Consider the following 19,553-nt stretch of genomic DNA (forward strand, 5'->3'; position numbering starts at 1 on the left):
ACTATAGTCCGCCCCTCCAACGGTCTGAGGGACAGTGAGCTGGCCCCGTGTTTTAAAAGTTTGAGGAACCCCGGATTCCAACTGTGCAGCTATTAGTTAAACAAGATGGTCCCTATTTGCATGAAAAAGCTCAGTATTTCTTCTGACCCATTGGATTGGCCACACTCAGACTTAGTTTTATTTGGAGTTGGTGCCATACAGAGAAAGAGAATGAGAGTGAGAGTGAGACTTGTGAGAAAGAGTGAGAGAGAGAGAGAGAGAGACGGAGAGACAATTTGATCTTCTGTGACACAGGAGTTCTGTCCTGAAAATAGTACTAGAAAGGGGTATGCCTTTCAAAATCAGGTTTTGAATGTACCTATCAATTAATTTTTACCTTCTGGTTGAGAATAAAAAGGTTTACCTTCAGAATTCTATGTTCCTTACATGCTAATTGTATAGTTGTTCCACACAACCACGAGGGCATGTTGGGTGGCAAGTCAGGGAACTGAGCAGCTACTTATAATAATGAAACTAAAAAATTCCATTGCACTGTCCTGCTTTTCATTTTTCCAAAACCTTTTCATGTTTACTTAAATTTTTACTCATCTGCAATAAGTTGTTCAAAATACCATGCTAACATTCTATTTTCTTATAACTAGGCCTGGACTGTACATCCTATGTTTTAGACAGAATTTAGGTTCAGAGAAGTGAAAGCTTCTCTCCAAGTCACAGTGAAAAGTAGAGAAATGACCAGAAAAGAGTTTCACTCTCCTGATACTTTAATTAGATATTCTGAATTGCCATAGGTCTCAAAGTTGTCCCCTGGTTACCCAAACTCCTTATTTTCAGCATCTCCGAGATTCTGGACAAGGTGCAGGAAGATGCAGAAGATGTCCTCTTTAGTCTGGGCTTTGGCCAAGAGAACCAAAAAGGCACTTCACGGATCCCTGCTCGATTTTTCACCAACCCCTCCCAGGCCAAGGGCATTGACTTCCAGCTCTTCCTGAAGGCCCAGGTGCGGAGGATTGAGATGGAGGACCCCTGCCTCATGCTGGCCAGTGAGTGCTTCTGCAGACATGGCTCTGCTTCTCCTCTGTCCTCCAGACTTTCACAGTTGGGCTCCTGGCTCCAACGCCTACTTTTTCTTGATTACCTCCACTTGACCCTTTGTCTCTTGTGTTTATCTCCTTTTATGCTGTCTTCAGCAAAGATGGAGAACTTTGATGTCTGCTTCTTTTTCTAGAGGAAATAGTTTTCAAGAGACCTCAGACCATGAGGTCTTTAGGCCTTTAGACCATCTCTTCTTGAGCTGAGTGAAATCAGCGCAATGTCTTGACATCTTACCCCTGTTTTCTATTTCTCAGTTGAAATATCTGCTTGGGATTGGGGCATCAAGAAGTCAAGAAAGGGTGTCAGAAACCTAAATGGGAAGAAACACTAGTGGGGAAACTGGCAGCTTCTCTCTGAATTTTGAGCTTTGGGGAGGCTTTTGAGGGGAGAGATTTAAGAGATAATTTGCTGATAGACCCTAGACTCACCATCTTCACTCCTTGTACCCAGGTAGGTTTAAACAAGTGCAAACATTGGCTGTCACTGCTGATGCCTTCTTCTGTCTCTACTCCTATGTGTCTAAAACACCTATCCAAAAGTTCACACCATCCCACATGTTCTGGAATTGCAATCCAACTGATATGCCATCCATCAGGATTCTGTCCCCAGAGCCTGAACCCCACTCACCCAGAGAGCGTCTCCGGAAAGCCATCTCCAAAATGTGCCTTTACACGTGTCCCCGAAGTCGGCTACCAGTACCCCAGAACACCCCTAAAAGGAACAGTTTGGACCAAGTTGTATGGGAAGTGATGGACAGAGTGAGGGGAGAGAAGCAGGTACTCCAGCAAGACTCTGAGTTTGGGCAAGCCCCACAGGAAGATCCTGTGCCCCCCATTGAGAGTACAAAGCTGCCCCCTTCTCCCTCTCCATGTGTTCTCTGTTCTAAAGAGGAAACACAGCAGGGGATGTCTACAGAGCAAGCACCAGCACAAACTCTGCATTCTAACCCTAAAGCCCCTTGTTGCACACATTCTCTGCCCAGAGGAGATGACCAGTGGAGCACAGACTCAGCACAGTTAAGGAAAGAGCTGTGGAGTCTACAGGCCACCAATATGGAAGTTCATTCAGCCAAAGATGAAACTTTCTGGAAAAGAAAGAGCAGAGCAAGAAAGAGTCTCTTCCAGAATAATCCTATGGGCAGGAAGGTTAAGTCATTGGACCTGTCTATCACCCAGCAGAAATGGAAGCAGAGCATAGACAGACCAGAGCTGCATCGATTTTTAACCCAGCAAGACATTTCTGACTTGGAGAAGGTGAGTGTATTGGAGGTAGGAAAGAAGCTGGCAGAGAAAGGCTATAAATTCTTCCCAGAAAAAGAAGGGTCAAGACTCTTGGGGGAAAAAAATCAGGCTTTCTGTCCTTGCCAGATATACCACTTTTTAAATTAAATTCAGAAACCCTTAGTGGAGTAATATACAGGGGGGGAAAAGAAATGGGTTTGGTTTCTTAAGAGCAGGCAGATTTTGTGAGTTACTTTTATCATTCTTATCTTGTCTGATCTCTATTGAAGGTATTCATTAAGCAAACCTGTGCTTACTATTGGCAGGTGTCCTTATAGGAGTGGAAATAGAAATGACTCATTTTACACAAAGCTGAGCATGCAAATAAAATATGTCCTCTCTTACCTTGACAAATATGTAACCACTAAGACCTGTACTGTACATCCAGACTTCAATCTAGAATTCTCAGACTCTCAGAACTTCTGTGCTAGAACATGACAGTGTGGGCAGAGCCACTCCCCAGCTCCTGGCCTGTCCCCTTCTCTTCCCATGCCCAGATCTGTCCTGTACCATAAGGCATCTTGCACACCCATGTGTGGGCACCCCAGCCTGCATATCCAAATGCCACAAGTCCTATCCATACAAACAGCCATCCTTGGTCATTATTCAGGCCTACTGCTGCATTCCACTAGTGGAGAGATTGGCCCTTGAGAGAACAGTCATCGGGGAAACCCAGAGCAGGTCCCTGCAACCAGCTTGGGGCCATTTGAGCAGCAGATTTTGTGATTATGGATAACTAGAGAATGTTCTAGAAGAGATAGTGGAGAATTCAAGTGGAGCCATTCTCTATGTCTGCCAACTCTTCACTATGTAGACCCTCAAAAACTCAGAACTCCTCTTGCCTGAGTTTATGGAAGTTACTGCCATCAGTATTCCTTGAAAAAGCTTTAAAATAATTGCCAAAAAGAGAATTTGTGATTATTGGCAATATCGTTTGCATGTGTGTCACCTCTTATTGAAGGTAGTGCCACATCTCAGCTCCTGCCTTACTCACTACTTGGTCCTTGAAGAAGCCAAGTCTCTCAAGTACACCCAACTTCCCCCGCTAAAGTTACCTGCCACCTGCACCTTTCCTTGTCTCCATTTCTCATTAAATGAGTTCTATGGGATCTTGGTTACAGATGCAAAGCAACAGTGAAGAGGAGCAGAGCTACTGGCCCAGTAGATCCAGAAACCTCCACCTCTATCAGGCTTTTGCTGACAAAGACTCATGAAGTAAGTGAGCCTATCTCTCAGGCAGTGGCTCTCAAATCTAACTGTATATTATTATCACCTGGGGAAACTTTTTTTTAAAATATACACAATGAAGGTTCTTACATTCTGTGATCTGTTATTTAATTGGTATGGCATGGAAACCAGTAACTGATTGTTTATTAAGCTCCCCAGCTGACTCTATTATGGATGGAAAATACTCTTCTAGATCAATGATACTCCAACTTTAGCATGCATCACAGTTACCTGGAGAGCTTGTTAAACTACAAATACCCGGGCCCCAGCTCCCAGAGTTTCTGATTAAGTAGATCTGGATGGGCTCAAGAATTTGCATTTCTAACAAATTCTCAGGTGATGCTGTTGCTGCTGGTCTGTAGACGACACTTTGAATATTAAGGTTCTACAGAATTTCTCCTAGGACAGCAGTTCTCAAACTGTGATCACAAGACCCAGTAGCATGAGCATCACCTGGGAAACTGTTAGAAATGTAGAAATGCAGCCCCCACCCAGACCTACTAAATCACAATTGTATCAAGACTCTTGGGTTAGGTAATTTATTTGCACATTGAAGTCTGAGAAGCATTGTTGTAGAAATTTTCTTACAGGTGAAGACAATATCCCAACATCTGCAAGATATCTCTCCTCAAAGCATGACAATGAATTTCACATAGATAGTATTTGTTGCCGCTAAAATCTCTTTTCTACAGATATCAGTTTTTTAGTATCAGCTCTTCCAAAGGTTTCTTTTACCTTTGAGCAGCTTAGACAGAAATGTATTGTTTAAACTAAGCGAAGATTAGTATCCTATAGTTTTAACTACCTATCTACTATAACCACAAAGAAAAAGAAAAAAGAATAATTTTTTTCTCACTAGATGGTAAAATTTTAAATATTTATTGATTTAAATAAATTTTATTTATTTAATTAAATAGATATCTTGCAGCCAGGCATGGTTGTAACCCCAGCACTTTGGGAGGGAGAGGTGAGAGGACTGCCTAAGCCCACAGATTCGAGACCAGCCTGGACAACGTGGCAAGACCTCGTCTCTACAGTAAATTAAAAAATTAACTGGGCATTATAGCGCACACCTATAGTTCCAGCTATTTGTAAGACTGAGGCAGAAATATTGCCTGAGACCAGCAAATCGAGGCTACAGTGGCCATGAGCATGCCACTACACTCCAGCCTCGGTGACAGAGTGAGACTCCAACTCAAAAACATATATATATATATATACAGATATTTTGCTTAGAGATCCCTTCATTTTAGACATTTTGGCACTATTTACTACACTGCCTAGCCCAATAGTCTTTTTGGTTAATACTCCAAATTCCAGTATTGCTTGCCCTGATGGACAAAGGGCTTTATTATTCTAACTCTTTTGAATTCCAATTATTTTGGTTTTAGGATTCTAATCACTCCTCTTTCTCTCTAACCTATTACCTATATCTCTGATTATATAGATCGTATGTATGCACTCAGTCACTGACTAAAGAGGTAACTGTCAGAAGGCAACAATATGTTCTACGTACTTTAAGAAGTTTAAGATGGTTCCAGTTTCTGATTTGGCTTGTAAGAAGCTGGAAGTCACCATTTCATCCAAACAAGTAAAAAGCTGAACAAACTGAAAAAATCATAACTCTTCTTAGACCCATCAGAGAAGTGGGATCACAACAAACCATTTCCCCCCAAATTAAAGAAACAGACAAGTAAATACAGAGATTCATGATTCGGAGAAAAACCCCAAAGCACAAACCCTCCCAAAAAACAGTGCCATAGTAGAGAAATCTGGACTATCATTGATGCATTGCTGGATGATCTCAAAATGGACCAGTCTGAGTGATGAAAACTCCAGAGGGACCCAGTTATGGGGAGCTTCTTGCCTTTCTAGGTTTCACCTCTGGAAGCACAATCAAATTCTCATGGCAAAGACTAAAAAAGTCCCATGGTGTTTCCTGCAGGGGAAGGGGCAAAGAATCAATTTTGAAATATGCCAGAGCACTCTAGTCTTCCTAACAAAGTCTACCCTCAGGAAAAACTAGTTACCAAGAACCTAACCTACTGGGGTTTTATCAAAGATTAATTGATAAAGGGAAAGGAAAGCACCAGCTCCAGCCCACTCTAGCCATCCTGTCCCACCTAAGGAGAAAGGAGGACTGAGAAGCATATGTCAAGTTTGCAATCCAGAGACTCAGGTTCACTAGAAGACTGAGACCTAGACCTGGAACTATGTAACACTACCCCACTGCTTACCACCATATTACTAAAGGTTTGTTTGTATCAGTTCCTTTTACCCAGTACATCATGTTCAACTATCAAGAAAAAAGTACAAGACATGCTAAAAGGCAAATACACAGCTTTGAAGAGACAGAGCAAGCATCAAAACCAGACTCAGACAGGAAAGGGATATTAGAATTAGCAGAGTTGGAAACTCAAAACAACTGTGATTAAGATGCTAAGAACTCTCATGGATAAAGACGGTATGCAAAAGCAAATAAGCAATGTAGGCAGAGAGGCAGAGTCCATCATATTTGGTGATCTATCACAGAAACAAAGAACAGAGTACCATATGTTCTCGCTCATAAGCGGAACTTGAACAATTATCATAATACTGCAAGAAAGGGATTGGAAGTAGTGGGAAACTGCCAGGGAAGATGGGGTAGGATTGGCAGTTGAGAGAAACTGCCAGGGGAGGAAAGGGCACACCTCATCAAAAAAGGTACCTTCATAATGAACATTTGTATACCTAATCCCAAATTGTACACCACATCTTTAAAATAAAGAGAAAAAAGAGAGAAAGAATTAAAAAATTAATGCTAGAGGTCAAAACACTGTAACAGAAATGAGGAATGGGCTTATTTGTGGATTGAACATGGCCAAGGAAAGACACTCTAAGCTTGAGAATATAGCAATAAAAGTCATCAAAACTTAAAGTCAAAGGGTCAAAAGATAGAAAAAAGACAGAATAGAATATCCAAAAAAGTGGGACAGCAACAAGTGTAACATATACATAATGAAAATTCCATAAGGAGAAGAGAGAGAGAAAAGAGCAAAACTAATGTTTGAAACAGTAATGACTCAGAATTTCCCCTACATGAATATCAGACCACAGATCCAGGAAGTTCAGAAAACACTAAACAGAAAAAATGCCATAAGACAAAAATAAAATAAAATAAAATCTATATTTAGGCATATAGTTTTTACACTATGGAAAATAAAAAATGAAGAAGACTGTATTCTCAGGATGTCAGTTCTTTTCAGCCATAGCTTCCTTGCAGTTTCAGTCAAAATACCTACAAATTATTATGTATATATCAACAAACTGATACCAAAGTTTATATGGAAAAGCAAAAGACCAAAAATATTCAATACAGTATTGAAAGAGAAGAATAAAGTTTAAGAACATATTACCCAACTTCAAGACTTACTGTAAAGCTACAGTCATCAAAATGGTGTGGTATTGCTAAAAGAACAAATAGATCAATGGAACAGAACAGAGAGTCCTGAAACAGATTAAATTTAGTTAGCTGATCTTTGATAAGGAAGTAAAGGCAATACAATGAAGAATAGTATTTTCAACAAATGCCAGAACAACTGGACATCCACATCCAAAAAAAATCAACCTAGATATAGACTTTGCACCCTTCACAAAAGTTAATTCAAAACGAGTTACAGACCTAAATGTAAAATGAAAAACTATAAAACTTCTAGAAGATAACATAGGTGAAAATCTAGGTGACTTGGGGTTTGTTGATGACTTTTTAGATGCAACACTAAGGAAATAATTCATGAAATACAGAATTTACAAGTTGGACTTCATTAAAATTTTCTTCTCTATGAAAGACACTGTCAAGAGAATGAAAAGACAAACCACAGACTGGAGGAAATATTTGCAAAAGCACTCCAAAATATATAAAGAACTCTTAAACATATCAATAAGAATACAAACAAATTGGTGGATAAGGCAAATATGGTACATCTAAGTAGTGGACTATTATTTAGTGTTTTCTTTTAAAAAAAAATAGCTATAGACTGGGTGCAGTGACTCATGCCTGTAATGCCAGCATTTTGGGAGACAGAAGCAGAAGGATCACCTGAGGCCAGGTGCTCAAGACCAGCCTGAGAAATATAGGGCAACCTCATCTCTACAAAAAAATTAAAAAATTAGACAAGTGTGGTGGTGTGTGCCTGTAGTCCCAGATATTGGGGAGGCCGAGGCAGAAGGATTGCTTGAACCAGAAGTTCAAGGCTGCAGGAGCTATGATCATGACCACTGCGACATAGCAAGACTCTGTCTAAAAAATAAAAAAAAAAGCCAGGCTCGGTGGCTCAACCTGTAATCCCGCGCCTTTGGGAGGCTGAGGTGAGTGGATTGCCTGAGCCCGCAGGTTCGAGACCCGTCTGGGCAGCGAGACCTCATCTCTACAATAAATCAAAAATCAGCCGGGCATGGTCGCACATGCCTGTAATTCCGGCTACTTGGAAGGCTGAGGCGGAAGGATCGCCGGAGCCCAGCAGGTCGGACTGCGGTGGCCGGGAGCGACAGAGTGAGACTCCAACTCAAAAAAAATAAAAAAATAAAAAATAATTTTTAAAAGCTATAAAGTCATCAAAGACATAGAAGAAACTTAAATGCATATGACTAAGTGAAAGAAGCCAATATGAAAAGATGACATACTGTATGATTCCAACTTTATGACATTCTGAGAAAAGATAAAGCTATGGAGATAATCAAAAGATCAGTGGTTTCCAGGAGCTGGAGGAGAGAAAGGGAGGAACAGGCAGAACACAGAGGACTTTTAGGGCGGTGAATCTGCTCTGAATGATACTGTAATGGTGGATACATATCATTACACACTTGTCCAAACCCATAGAATGCCCATCACCAAAACTGAACCCTAATGTAAACTATGGAGTCTGGGTGACAATGATGTGTCAATTTAGGTGCATCAAGGGTAACACATGTACCACTCTGGTGAAGGATGTTGATACCAGGGTAATCTGTGCATGGATTGGGGCAGGGTATGTATGGGAAATCTCTGTACCTGCCATTCAATTTTACTGTGAACCTAAAACTGATCTTAAAAAATTAAAAAGTATAATAAAATAAAAGTATATGATGTGGAGTCAAGTAGCCTACTCCATACTAATTCAGTGATCTTGGGGAAAATCACTTAACTTTAGTTTTGTCCTAGGAGAATAATAATAGCAATGATTTTGTTGTTATTATATATGCACCTATGCATGTACACAGACTATACATTTATGTAAAGTTTCAACCTCACAAGGGATATATAAAGGTAATGCCACATATTTGAATAACAATAACCATGTTGCTGTGTTACTGAATTTTATTAAAGGTAATCATGTACATAAGTTATTTATTAAGTTGGTAGTTCTGAATCTACTTAATCTATTTGTATTAAGTTAAATACAAATCTCATAGATCAGGACTGTGGCATTGTTTGTTCTTTCAAAGCTTTCCTACTGTATTAGTGCATTAGTGGTTGCATAACAAGCACCCAAAGTATAATGGCATCAAGGAAAAATTATCGTTTCTTATTGCTCTCTGGGTTGACTGGTAGGTTCCTTTGCTTGTCTTACTGGGGTTTCTTTATGCAGCTGCATTTGGCTGATGGCTGGATTGGAAGGTCAGAAACAGACTTACCCACATGTTTGGGATCTTGGTACTGAAAATGAGCTGGGTGCTCTTTTCATGGGGTATGTCATTCCATAGTATGTAGGCGGTTCTACCTCAGCCTTCCAAGTAGCTGGAACTACAAGAATGCACCACCACACCTGTCTGATTTTTTTTTTAAACAAAGTCTTACCAAGTTACCCAAGCTGATCTTGAACTTCTGGACTCAGGCAATCCTCTTGCCCCTGCCTCCCAAAGTGCTGGGATTACAGGCATGAGCCACTGCGCCTGGCAGTTTCTATTTTTTTTTCATGGAATAGCAAAGTCGCGTTGTCAAAAGGAATGTAGGATGAGAGGGTTGTTTCAGCCATCTTTATAAACAGTCTCTCTCACATGATGATTCTGGCACACCATGAGGGTTAAGAATGAGTTTAATGAAAGGGCTTTATTCTTCACACATTAAAGACTCACTGAGAGTGAGCTCTTACAGTAAAGCTCATTCAAACTCAGCAGTGGCATACAAAAATTGAAAAGAAATTAGCTGCTAGACTCATCAAATTCAAATAGAAAGTATAGAGTATATATTACACAGCTGGTTTCCTTGCCAAGAGTTGAATTTACTCTAAAATGGAAAGCTTTGCTTAAGTGTCATTTGTCCAGCAGATGTCAGGGTTGCACAAGAAAATGCCAAGATATTCAGCAGAGCAGGTTGTATGCAGGATCTATCTACATAGTGACACTTTTCAGAGCAATCTATGCAATGTTCAGAGCACTCGTTCCTCTTAAAACTCTGGTCAGGCTCGGTGGCTCAGCCTGCAATCCCAGGACTTTGGGAGGCTGAGGCGAATGGATGTCTGAGCTCGCGGGTTCGAGACCAGCCCGGGCAACTTGGCAAGACCTCATCTCTACAATAAATCAAAAATTTAGCTGGGTGTGGTAGCACGCGCCTGTAGTTCCAGCTACTTGGAAGCCTGAAGCGGAAGAATCGCCCAGCAGGTTGAGGCTGAGGTGGCCGAGAGGCGTACCACTGCCTTCCAGTCTGCGTGACAGAGTGAGATTTCAACTAAAAAAAAAAACAAATCTGTGTCAACTTTAACTAAAGGTCATTATTTTAAAATATTAAAATTCAATTGCAAGGGAGAAAATATTGCTAGGAGTTGTACATTTCAAGTACACAACTAGATTGTTCTCTCTGCTGGAATGATGGGATTTCATTACAACAGGAGAGAGTATGGTCTAAAAAGCTGCATTTTATTGATTCTAAGGCACACATTTTTCCACACTTTAACATGTCTTAAATCAGAATGTGTCTTAAAATCAGTAATGTCAGCCAACTAAATTGTATTTTTTTTGCCTCTTTAAGTAGAATGTAAATTATGAGTCTTACAAAAGATGATTTATCAGATTCAATGAAATGCAGTAACTTTAGAAATTAAATACACATTGTCTCTCAAGTAAATAAAGAAAAATCTTCTTTCTATGATCACCTACAAGATTGAGAGATCTCTGGGCAGGCGCAGTGGCTCACACCTACAATTCCAGCACTTTGGGAGGCCGAGGTGAGATAATTGACTGAGCCCATGGGTTCGAGACCAGCCTGGGCAATTTGGCAAGATCTCATCTCTCCATAATAAGTCAAAAAATTGGCTGGGCATGGTAATGCATGCCTGTGGTTCCAGTTACATGGAAGGCAGAAACAGAAAGATCATCTGAGCCCAGCAAGTCGAGACTGCGGTGGCCGTGAACATGCCACTGCACTCCAGCCTGGGCGACAGAGTGAGACCTGACTCAAAAAAAACAGATTGAGAGAACTCTTTTTCACTGGCATAGTCTTTAGTCACAGTGTTTTCCAAATCTTTCCAGTATTCTATGTATTTATGTAATTTTTTTCCCCCACAAAGCTACAGACTGTCTCTCTCAACCCTCTCTTCCATCACCCTTTAAGAGGACTGCAGACCAATACCGGTCTGTGGCCTATTAGGAACTTGACCACATGGCAGGAGGTGAATAGCCAGCGAACGGATCTCCATCTTCTCTCAGATGTGCCAAGGCATTAGATTCTCATCAGAGAGCGAACACTATTGTAAACTGTGCATGCAAAGGATCTAAACCGATTGATCCTTATGAGAATCTAATGCCTGATGATCCCCGGCCCTCTAACCCTCGGTCTGTGGGAAAATTGTCTTCCATGAAACTGATCTCTGATGCCAAAAAGGTTGGGGACTGCCGCTTTCAGAGATCACAAGAAGCAAGGATAACTATGCCAATACCTCAGTGCTGCCAGTATTAAGGCCTGTGTGACAAATATGGAAGGGGACAATTGACAGACCACAAAGGCAAAGCTAGATGGGACAATTTTTTCAGTTCTGCTGAGAAATAGTCCCACTTCTGCTTTTTCCAGTCTGTAATTACTTCCTAGAGATTAATATTTTTTCATTCTAGTGCTGTATCAAGTTGCAGGTGCTAATCTGCTACATGTTATCAGATGTAGACGGGTGTGAGTGTGGGAGAAATGAATAGCGGCACTCGGCCGGCCACTGTGTTTAGTTGTACAGTCCGTGCGTTGCTCAAAGACACACAGCTAAGTAGGGATATAGGGACTAGAACCCAGTCCTACTGAACTTGCCATCCGAAAACTCAAGGGGATTCAGCTTGTAAGAGGGAGTTCCTTTTTTTCCCCATTCATCTACATATGGTGAATGCCTTTTTGTAATTAGCACGAGGGCTTTGCCACACCACGATTTGAATGCGTCCCCCCAACATTCATGTGTTGGAAACATAATCTACACTGCAACAGTGTTGAGAGGTCACTAGGTTAAGAGGTGATTAGGTCATGAGGGTGGTGCTCTCATGAATGGATTAGCGTCATTATCTGGGGAGTGGGTTAGCTGTCTCAAGTGGGCTTATTATAAAAGCAAGTTTCACCCTGTCTTGCTGTCTTGCTCTGACACACGTTCTTGCCTTCCGCCATCTGACGTGAGACGGCACAGCAAGAAGGCCCTCGCCAGATGTGGGCCCTCTACCGTAGGCTTCCTGCCATCAGAAATGTAAGAAATAAATTCCTCTTCTTCATACATTAGCCACTCTGTGGCATTATGTTATAGGTGTACAAAACAGACGAAACAGGCACCTTTTCTGTTAAAAGAGTACCTGCCTCCCCGCCAACAGCTTTCTTCCTCTGCCACCTTCTCATTTAGTCTCTGCCAGGGAAGATGTTACAATCTTCCTCCAAGTGCCTGAGAAAGGATGACCCTCGTCATTTCTCATGATTTCCACCATTTCAAAGTCACGGTCCTTCCTAATAGTGCCCTGTTGCTTAAATTTAAACCAGTTGGCCTTTACCACGTTTGTAAGAGGCTGGGTCAAGGGGAGAGGTTTTGGTTTTGGTTTTGGTTATTGTTCTTCTGTGTGTTTCTTTCACCATATCTGAGGTAGCACAGGCCAATATATATTCTATTTGTGAAAGGACCACATCCGGAGGTGGAAGTTTTCATTTTTATGGTAAACTCTGCTGGTGGAAGTGGAAGAAGAGATAGGAGGGATTGTGTGAGAATGCTGGTTCAGAGCACAAGACAAAGATGGAAACTAGTTATAGTCTGAATATCCCCCCAAATGGTGAAGAACTGAAAGCAGTTCTTGGTGGAACCTGGGTGTGACCTGGATGGCTACAGTCTGCTTTTTAATGCCTGATGGTGTCACATGATAAAATTAACAAGAACACACATATACAGAGACTATGCCAGATACTAGCCTTAGAACTTGTGAGCATTAAATCATTTAATCCTATGATATGTTATTTTACTGTTCCCCATTTTATAGAAAATGGTACTGGATATTTTTAAACCAAAATAAATTCTGAAGAGGGACTAATCAGATGGAGAGTATAGGGAGAGATTAGAATGAGGAGAGGAACAGGGAGAGGACATAATGAGAATGTGATTATTATTTTTCTACTTCATTTGCAATTCTTATTAAGGTTGTTTGGCCTCTGTTGGGGAAATATAACTAAAAACAAAATCTCTTGCCTCCCAGAAAATCTCTCTCCACAATGGTGTAAGAAAAAAAGCAATTTTATTTCTGATAAACATTAAGCCAGTCTATAACGTGCATCACAGAAAATTCATTAAATAAATTGCAAAGACAGAAAAAAATGCACCCTTTTATATAGCCAAGCAGATGCAGCCCATTTCATAGATATTGTTCAAGTAAACAATAGCTTGTCCTCAAGTACAAAATAATATTTTGTCACTCACAGCACACCCTAAATTCACTTCATAATTGGGACGGCCATATGTTTTAGTCAATTGGCTTTATTCAAAGGAAAAATAAGTTTCTCATATATTTAAGATAGGAAGTGGTGTTCCAAGTTGAAACAAGTTGCCTAAACTAGAGGTATTATCTTCCTTGATAATTACATCTCAAAGAAGTGGCTCTCAACCTTTGCCCATAATCAGGTGATTTGTTTGTTTTGTTATTGAGCTGAAGGAGTTCCATATATATTTTGGGGAAGACATTCAAATGGCCAGCAGGCAAATCAAAAGATGCTCAACATTACTAATCATCAGGGAATGCAAGTCAAAATCATGAGCTACCACCTAACACCTGTTAGGATGGCTATTATTTTAAAAAATGATAAGTGCTGGCAGGGACGTAGAGTAATTAGAACTCTTATACACTGTTAGTGGGAATGTAAAATGATCCAGCAGCTATGAAAACAGTATGAAGTTTCCTCAAAAAACTTAAAAATAGACCCACTATATGATCCAGCAATCCCACTTCTGGGGATTTATCCAAAAAAATTGAAATCAGAATCTTGAAGACACATCAGTACTCCTCTGTTTATTGCTGCACTATTCACAATGACCAAGATGTAGAAATAACCTAAATGTTCATCCATGGATGAATGGATAAAAAAATGTGACATATATATAATGAAATATTATTCATCCTTAAAAAGGAAAGCATTCCTACAGTATGCGATGACATGGATGAACCTTGAGGGTGTCAGGACTAAGGAAAACAAGCCAGTCACAGAAAGACAAATACTGCATACTACCACTTATATGAGATATATAAAATAGTCAAACACATAGAAGCACACAGTTAAAAAGAAAAAAAAACAGTGAAAATGGCAGAGGTACAGAGGAAATGGAGAGTTGCTATCCAGAGAGTATAAAGTTTCAGCTGTGCAAGATGATTAAGGTCTGGAGATCCATGGTACAGCATTGTTACCGTGTCTGTAGTTAACAATAACGTACTATCCACCTAAAAATTGGTTAAGAGAGGAGATCTCATGTTAAGAGTTTCCTACAATAAAAAATAGAGAGAGATGACTTCCAGATCCTTCAGAGAGACATGCCCGGGTTGTAGTATAACAGGAGGATATTTAGCTTTTAAAAAGATGTGAATGCATTTCAAAGACACAGATAAAGAACTGAACAAGTTTTATAAAGAAACTACTCCAAGAAAGAGGATGAGGGGATCCCTTTCCCTTTTTGCACCAGGGAAATTAAGCCTCTTATTTTTTTATTTGTATTTGCCTTTATTCTATAATGTACAATTGTCTCCCCCTCATCTGTGGGGATGGATCCCAAGACCCCAAATGGATGCCTGCAACCACAGATAGTAACAAACTCGATTACCCCAATTGCTGCCAACCAGAACACATTTCTGTTCTAGTCTTCCACCACAAATTTAATTCCTTTTCCATCTTAAATAAGCACCTCTCATGTACTGTGGCTGTAACTTGTGCAGTTTGAAGTGCGACAGCAAAACTAACATAGCCTCACAGATAGAGGCTTCCTTCTTACTCTAGATCTCAGCAACCTTAGCATACAATTTTTTTTCCTTTTTTTGTTACTTTTTTATGTTTTATTTATTTTATTATAAAAATGTAGGGTCCAATTCAGGGTGAGGTATACAAATGTTGATTATGCAGGTACCCTTGTTGATGAGGTATGCCCCTCTCTCCCCTAGCAGTTTCCCTCAACTGCCAATCCCACCCCCTCCCCTGACGTTTCCCACTACTAAAAATCGCTTCTTTATAGGATTATAATTGTTCAAGGTCTGCAGATGAGCGAGAATATGTGGTACTCCATTCTTCATTTCTGCGATAGATCATTGAGTATGATCAACTGTAAATCCATCCAAGTTGCTACGAAGTCCATATATTTGTCCTTCTTTATGGGTGCACAATATTCCATTGTGTATATGTACCACAGTTTTTTATCCATTCCAGCTTTGATAGGCAACATGGTTGATTCCATGTTTTTGCTGTTGTGAATAGAACTGCAACAAAATTACGTGTGCAGGTATCTTTTTTGTAGAATGCTTGAGTTCCTCCAGGTATATTCCCAATAGGGGAATTGCTGGGTCATATGGAAGGTCAATTTCTAGTTCTTCCAGAAACCGCCATGCTGTCTTCCAGAGAGGCTGCACTAGTTTGCATTCCCACCAGCAGTGTAGAAGCATTCCTTTTTCTCCGTATCCTCGCCAGCATCTGTTGTTGCTTGTTTTATTAATGATGGCCATTCTTACTGGGGTTAGGTGGTTTCTCAATGTGGTTTTGATTTGCATTTCTCTGATAATGAATGAGACTGAGCACTTTTCACGTGTCTGTTGGCTGCCCGTATATCTTCTTTTGAGGAGTGTCTATTCATGTCTTTTGCCCACTTTTTAATGGGGCTGTTTGTTTTTTTCCTTTCAGTGCATTTGAGTTCCTCGTAGATCCTAGATGTTAGGCATTTGTCAGATATACAGTTGGCAAATATTTTTTCCCATTCTGTGAGCTGTATCCCTGCTCTCTTGATGGTTTCTTTTGCTTTGCAGAAGCTCATTAGTTTGATGAGGTCCCACTTGTTTATCTTATTTCATAAGAAATGGGCATTCCAATTTTCATAAGGGTGTCTCCTGCATTTAGGTTTTTGATCCATTTAGGGTTAATTTATGTGTATGGTGATAGGTAGGGGTCCTGTTTCAATCTTCTGCATGTGGTCAGCCAGTTTTCCCAGTACCATTTGCTAAATAGGTTCTCCTCTCCCCGGTCATGGTTGTTGGAGGCTTTGTCAAAGATGAGTTGGTTGAAAAATTGAAGCTTTGCTTCCAGAATCTCTATCCTGTTCCATTGGTCTATGTGCCTGTTCTTGTACCAATACCAGGCTGTTTTGATTACTGTAGCCTTATAGTAAAGTTTTGATTCTTTTGCTGAGGAATGTTTTGGCTATTCATGGTCATTTATGTTTCCATATGAATTTCTGTATTGTCATTTCCAGGTCTGAGAAGAATGATGTTGGTAATTTGATGGGTATTGCATTGAATCTGTAGATTGCCTTTGGTAGGGCGGACATTTTAACAATGTTGATTCTTCCTATAAATGAGCATGGAATATTTTTCCATTTGTTTGTGTCTTCTTGGATTTCTTTGTAGTTCTTATGAGTAGTTGTGTAGTTCTTATTGTAAAGGTCTTCCACTTCTCTGGTTAGGAAGATGCCAAGATAATTCATTTTTATTGTGGCTATTGTGAATAGGATTGTGCTTTAATTAGGGTCTCTGCCAGCTTGTTGTTGGTGTATAGAAATGCAAGTGTCTTTTGCACATCTATTTTGTACCCTGAGACTTTGCCAAAATCTTTTATCAGTGAAAGCAGGTTTTGACAGATTCTCTTGGATTTTCAAGGTATAGGATCATATCATCAGCAAAGAGGGACAATTTGACTTTCTCTTTTCCTATTTGGATACCCTGGATTTCCTTCTCTTGTCTAACTTCCTGAGCTAGGACTTCCAACACAATGTTGAACAAGAGGGGTGAGAGTAGGCAGCCTTGTCTTGTTCCAGTTTTTAGGGGAAATGTTCCAGTTTCTGTCCCTTTAGCAATATGTTAGCTGTGGGTTTATCATAGATTTCACTTACTATTTTGAGGTATGTTCCTTCTATACCTAGGTATTTGAGGGTTTTTATCAAGAAGGGATGCTGGATTTTATCAAAAGCTTTTTCTGCATCTAGTGATATAATTATGTGGTTCTTGTTTTTACATATGTTGATGTATTTAATTACATTTATGGTCTTGTGAATGTTGAACCAGCCCTGAATACTGGGGATGAAGCCTACTTGGTCACAGTGGATGATTTTTGAGATGTGCTTTTGGATCCAATTTGCTAGACTCTTGAGGATTTTTGAGTCTATGTTCATAAGGGATATTGGCCTGTAGTTCACTTTTTTGGCTGAATCTTTACCCAGTTTGGGAATCAGTGTGATGTTAGCTGCGTAAAATGATTTGGGGAGAATTCCATCTTTCTCAATTTCCTGGAATACTTTCAAATGGATTGGTATGAGCTTCTTCTTGTACATTTTGTAGAATTCTGCTGAAAAGTCATCCAGTCCAGGACTTTTTTTTTGTAGGTAGTTTTCATATGAGAGTCAATTTTCTGGGTTGTTATTGGTCTATTTAGTGTCTCAGTGTCTTCTTGTTTCAACCTGCGGAAGTTGTGTAATGTCAGAAAGTCCCCCATTTCATTTTGTTTATCAAGTTTGTTTACATACAGGTGTACCTAGTAATCTCTGATAATATTTTGTATTTCTTCAGGGTCAGTTGTGATTTGATCTTTTGTGTTTCTGATTGTGTTTATTTGGGTTTTTTCTCTCTTTTTCTTGGTCATTCTGGCTAGGGGGTCCATCAATCTTGCTAATTCTTTCAAAAAGCCAGCTTTTTGTTTTGTTGATGTTTTCTATGATATTTTTGTCTCCTATGTCTCATATTTGGGCTCTTATTTTGGTGATTTGGATTCTTCTGCTGAAGTTGGGGTTTTGGTGATCTTCTCTTTCCAGTTCCCTTAGGTGATTTGTTAGACTCTCCACTTGTGATCTGTCCGTTTTCTTAACGTATGCTTGTAGAGATATAAATTCCCCTCTCAGAACTGTTTTCATGGCATGCCAGAGGTTTCGGTTAGATATTTCTTCATTTTCATTTTTTCCAGTTATCTTTTAATTTCTGCTTTGATTTCAGTGTTGACTCAGTAGTTGTTCAGTATCATGCTATTTAGTGTCCACGTCTTTGTTGGCTTTGAGGAAATGTTGTTGGTCTTGATATTTATTTTTATTCCACTGTGTCCTGAGAGTGTGCATGTCAAGATTTCAACCTTGTGGAATTTGTTTACGCTTGATTTATGACCAAGGATGTGATCAAACTTGTAGTACAGTCCATGTGGTGATGGGTAGAATGTATATTCTGTGGTTGTTGGGTGGAATAATCTGTAGGTATATATTAAGTCCATTTGGTTGAGTGTCAAGTTTAGGTTCTGGATCTCCTTGTTGATTTTTTGCCTTGATGATCTCCAGAGCTGTTAGTGGGGTATTCAAGTCCCCTGCTATAGTAATATTAGAATCAATTTTTTTTTTTAGTTTACTTAGTAGTTGCTTTATAAATACTGGTGCTTTTGTGTTGGGTGCATATATGTTTAGGATGGATATTTCTTGTTGCTGGACTGAACCTTTTATCATTATGTGTGTCCTTTTGCATCTTTTTAAATTTTTGATAGCTTAAAGGTTGTTTTATCTGATATTAAGATCAGATCACAACTCCTGCCTTCTTTTGTGATCCATTTGCCTGGAAACTCGTTTCCCATCCTTTAACTTTGACTCTGTGTGCATCCCTTGTAGTGAGATGGGTCTCCTGGATGCAGCAAATAATTGGATCATGGTTTCTTATCCATTTTGCCATTCAGTGTCTTTTCAGTGGTGCATTTAGTCCATTCACATTCAGGTTAATTATTGAAATGTGATTGTTTATTGCTGCCATGAGTTTCTTATAAAGTTTTTTCTTTGTTTATTTGTTTTCTTTCAGCTTTGGGGTTGATGTATGTGTGTGTTTTCAAGTTTCTTGTTGTGCTGTATTCTGTTGGGAGCTGGCCATGGAGGCCTGCCTGAACGTTAGGGATCCAGGTGGGCTGCAGACCTTGAGACCACCATGCTGGTTCAGGAGCTGAAGGCCCATTTCCTCTTCCTTTCTTTGTTGTTTAGCATTACCCACTGGCAGGGATTTTGATGATCTAAGCATGAAGGGTGCAGGTAAACAGAAAAATGTTTTAGTGTAATCATGTTATGTGTGTGGACAAATCGGGCACATTAGTAGAAACTGCCCCGTTAAGCTCACTGCACCTCTTTCTAAGATTTTCCTTTAAAAGTTGAGAATACTGAAATAAAGCCTGAACTTAGTTACACTTTTCCTTTTCTTATAGGAATGCAGGGAGCTCAAGCTATAATAAGCAGAAATATATAAGTAATATGAATAAGTACTATAAGCAAAAGTATATAAGTAATGTGTAAGTAATATAAGTAA

General features: G+C 39.8%; 1 protein-coding gene across 4 annotated transcripts in view; it reads left to right on the forward strand.

Annotated features, from left to right (window-relative positions):
* TESPA1 (thymocyte expressed, positive selection associated 1) overlaps positions 1-19,553 on the forward strand; it is a 48,889-nt gene that overhangs the window by 21,526 nt on the left and 7,810 nt on the right. For 3 of the 4 annotated variants that reach the window (XM_008059460.2, XM_008059462.2, XM_008059463.2), the window contains 4 exons: positions 832-1,040; positions 1,543-2,345; positions 3,494-3,587; positions 5,047-6,186. In XM_008059460.2, coding sequence (XP_008057651.1) covers positions 832-1,040; positions 1,543-2,345; positions 3,494-3,586 — 1,105 coding nt within the window. In that variant the 3' untranslated portion in view covers position 3,587; positions 5,047-6,186. Of the gene's footprint in view, positions 1-831; positions 1,041-1,542; positions 2,346-3,493; positions 3,588-5,046; positions 6,187-19,553 lie in introns of those variants that run through there. The other variant, XM_008059461.2, reaches the window with a different exon arrangement.

This window comes from Carlito syrichta, unplaced genomic scaffold (genome assembly GCF_000164805.1).
Source record: "Carlito syrichta isolate Samal-C Ts95f unplaced genomic scaffold, Tarsius_syrichta-2.0.1 Scaffold304099, whole genome shotgun sequence".
NCBI classification, from domain to species: Eukaryota; Metazoa; Chordata; class Mammalia; order Primates; family Tarsiidae; genus Carlito; species Carlito syrichta.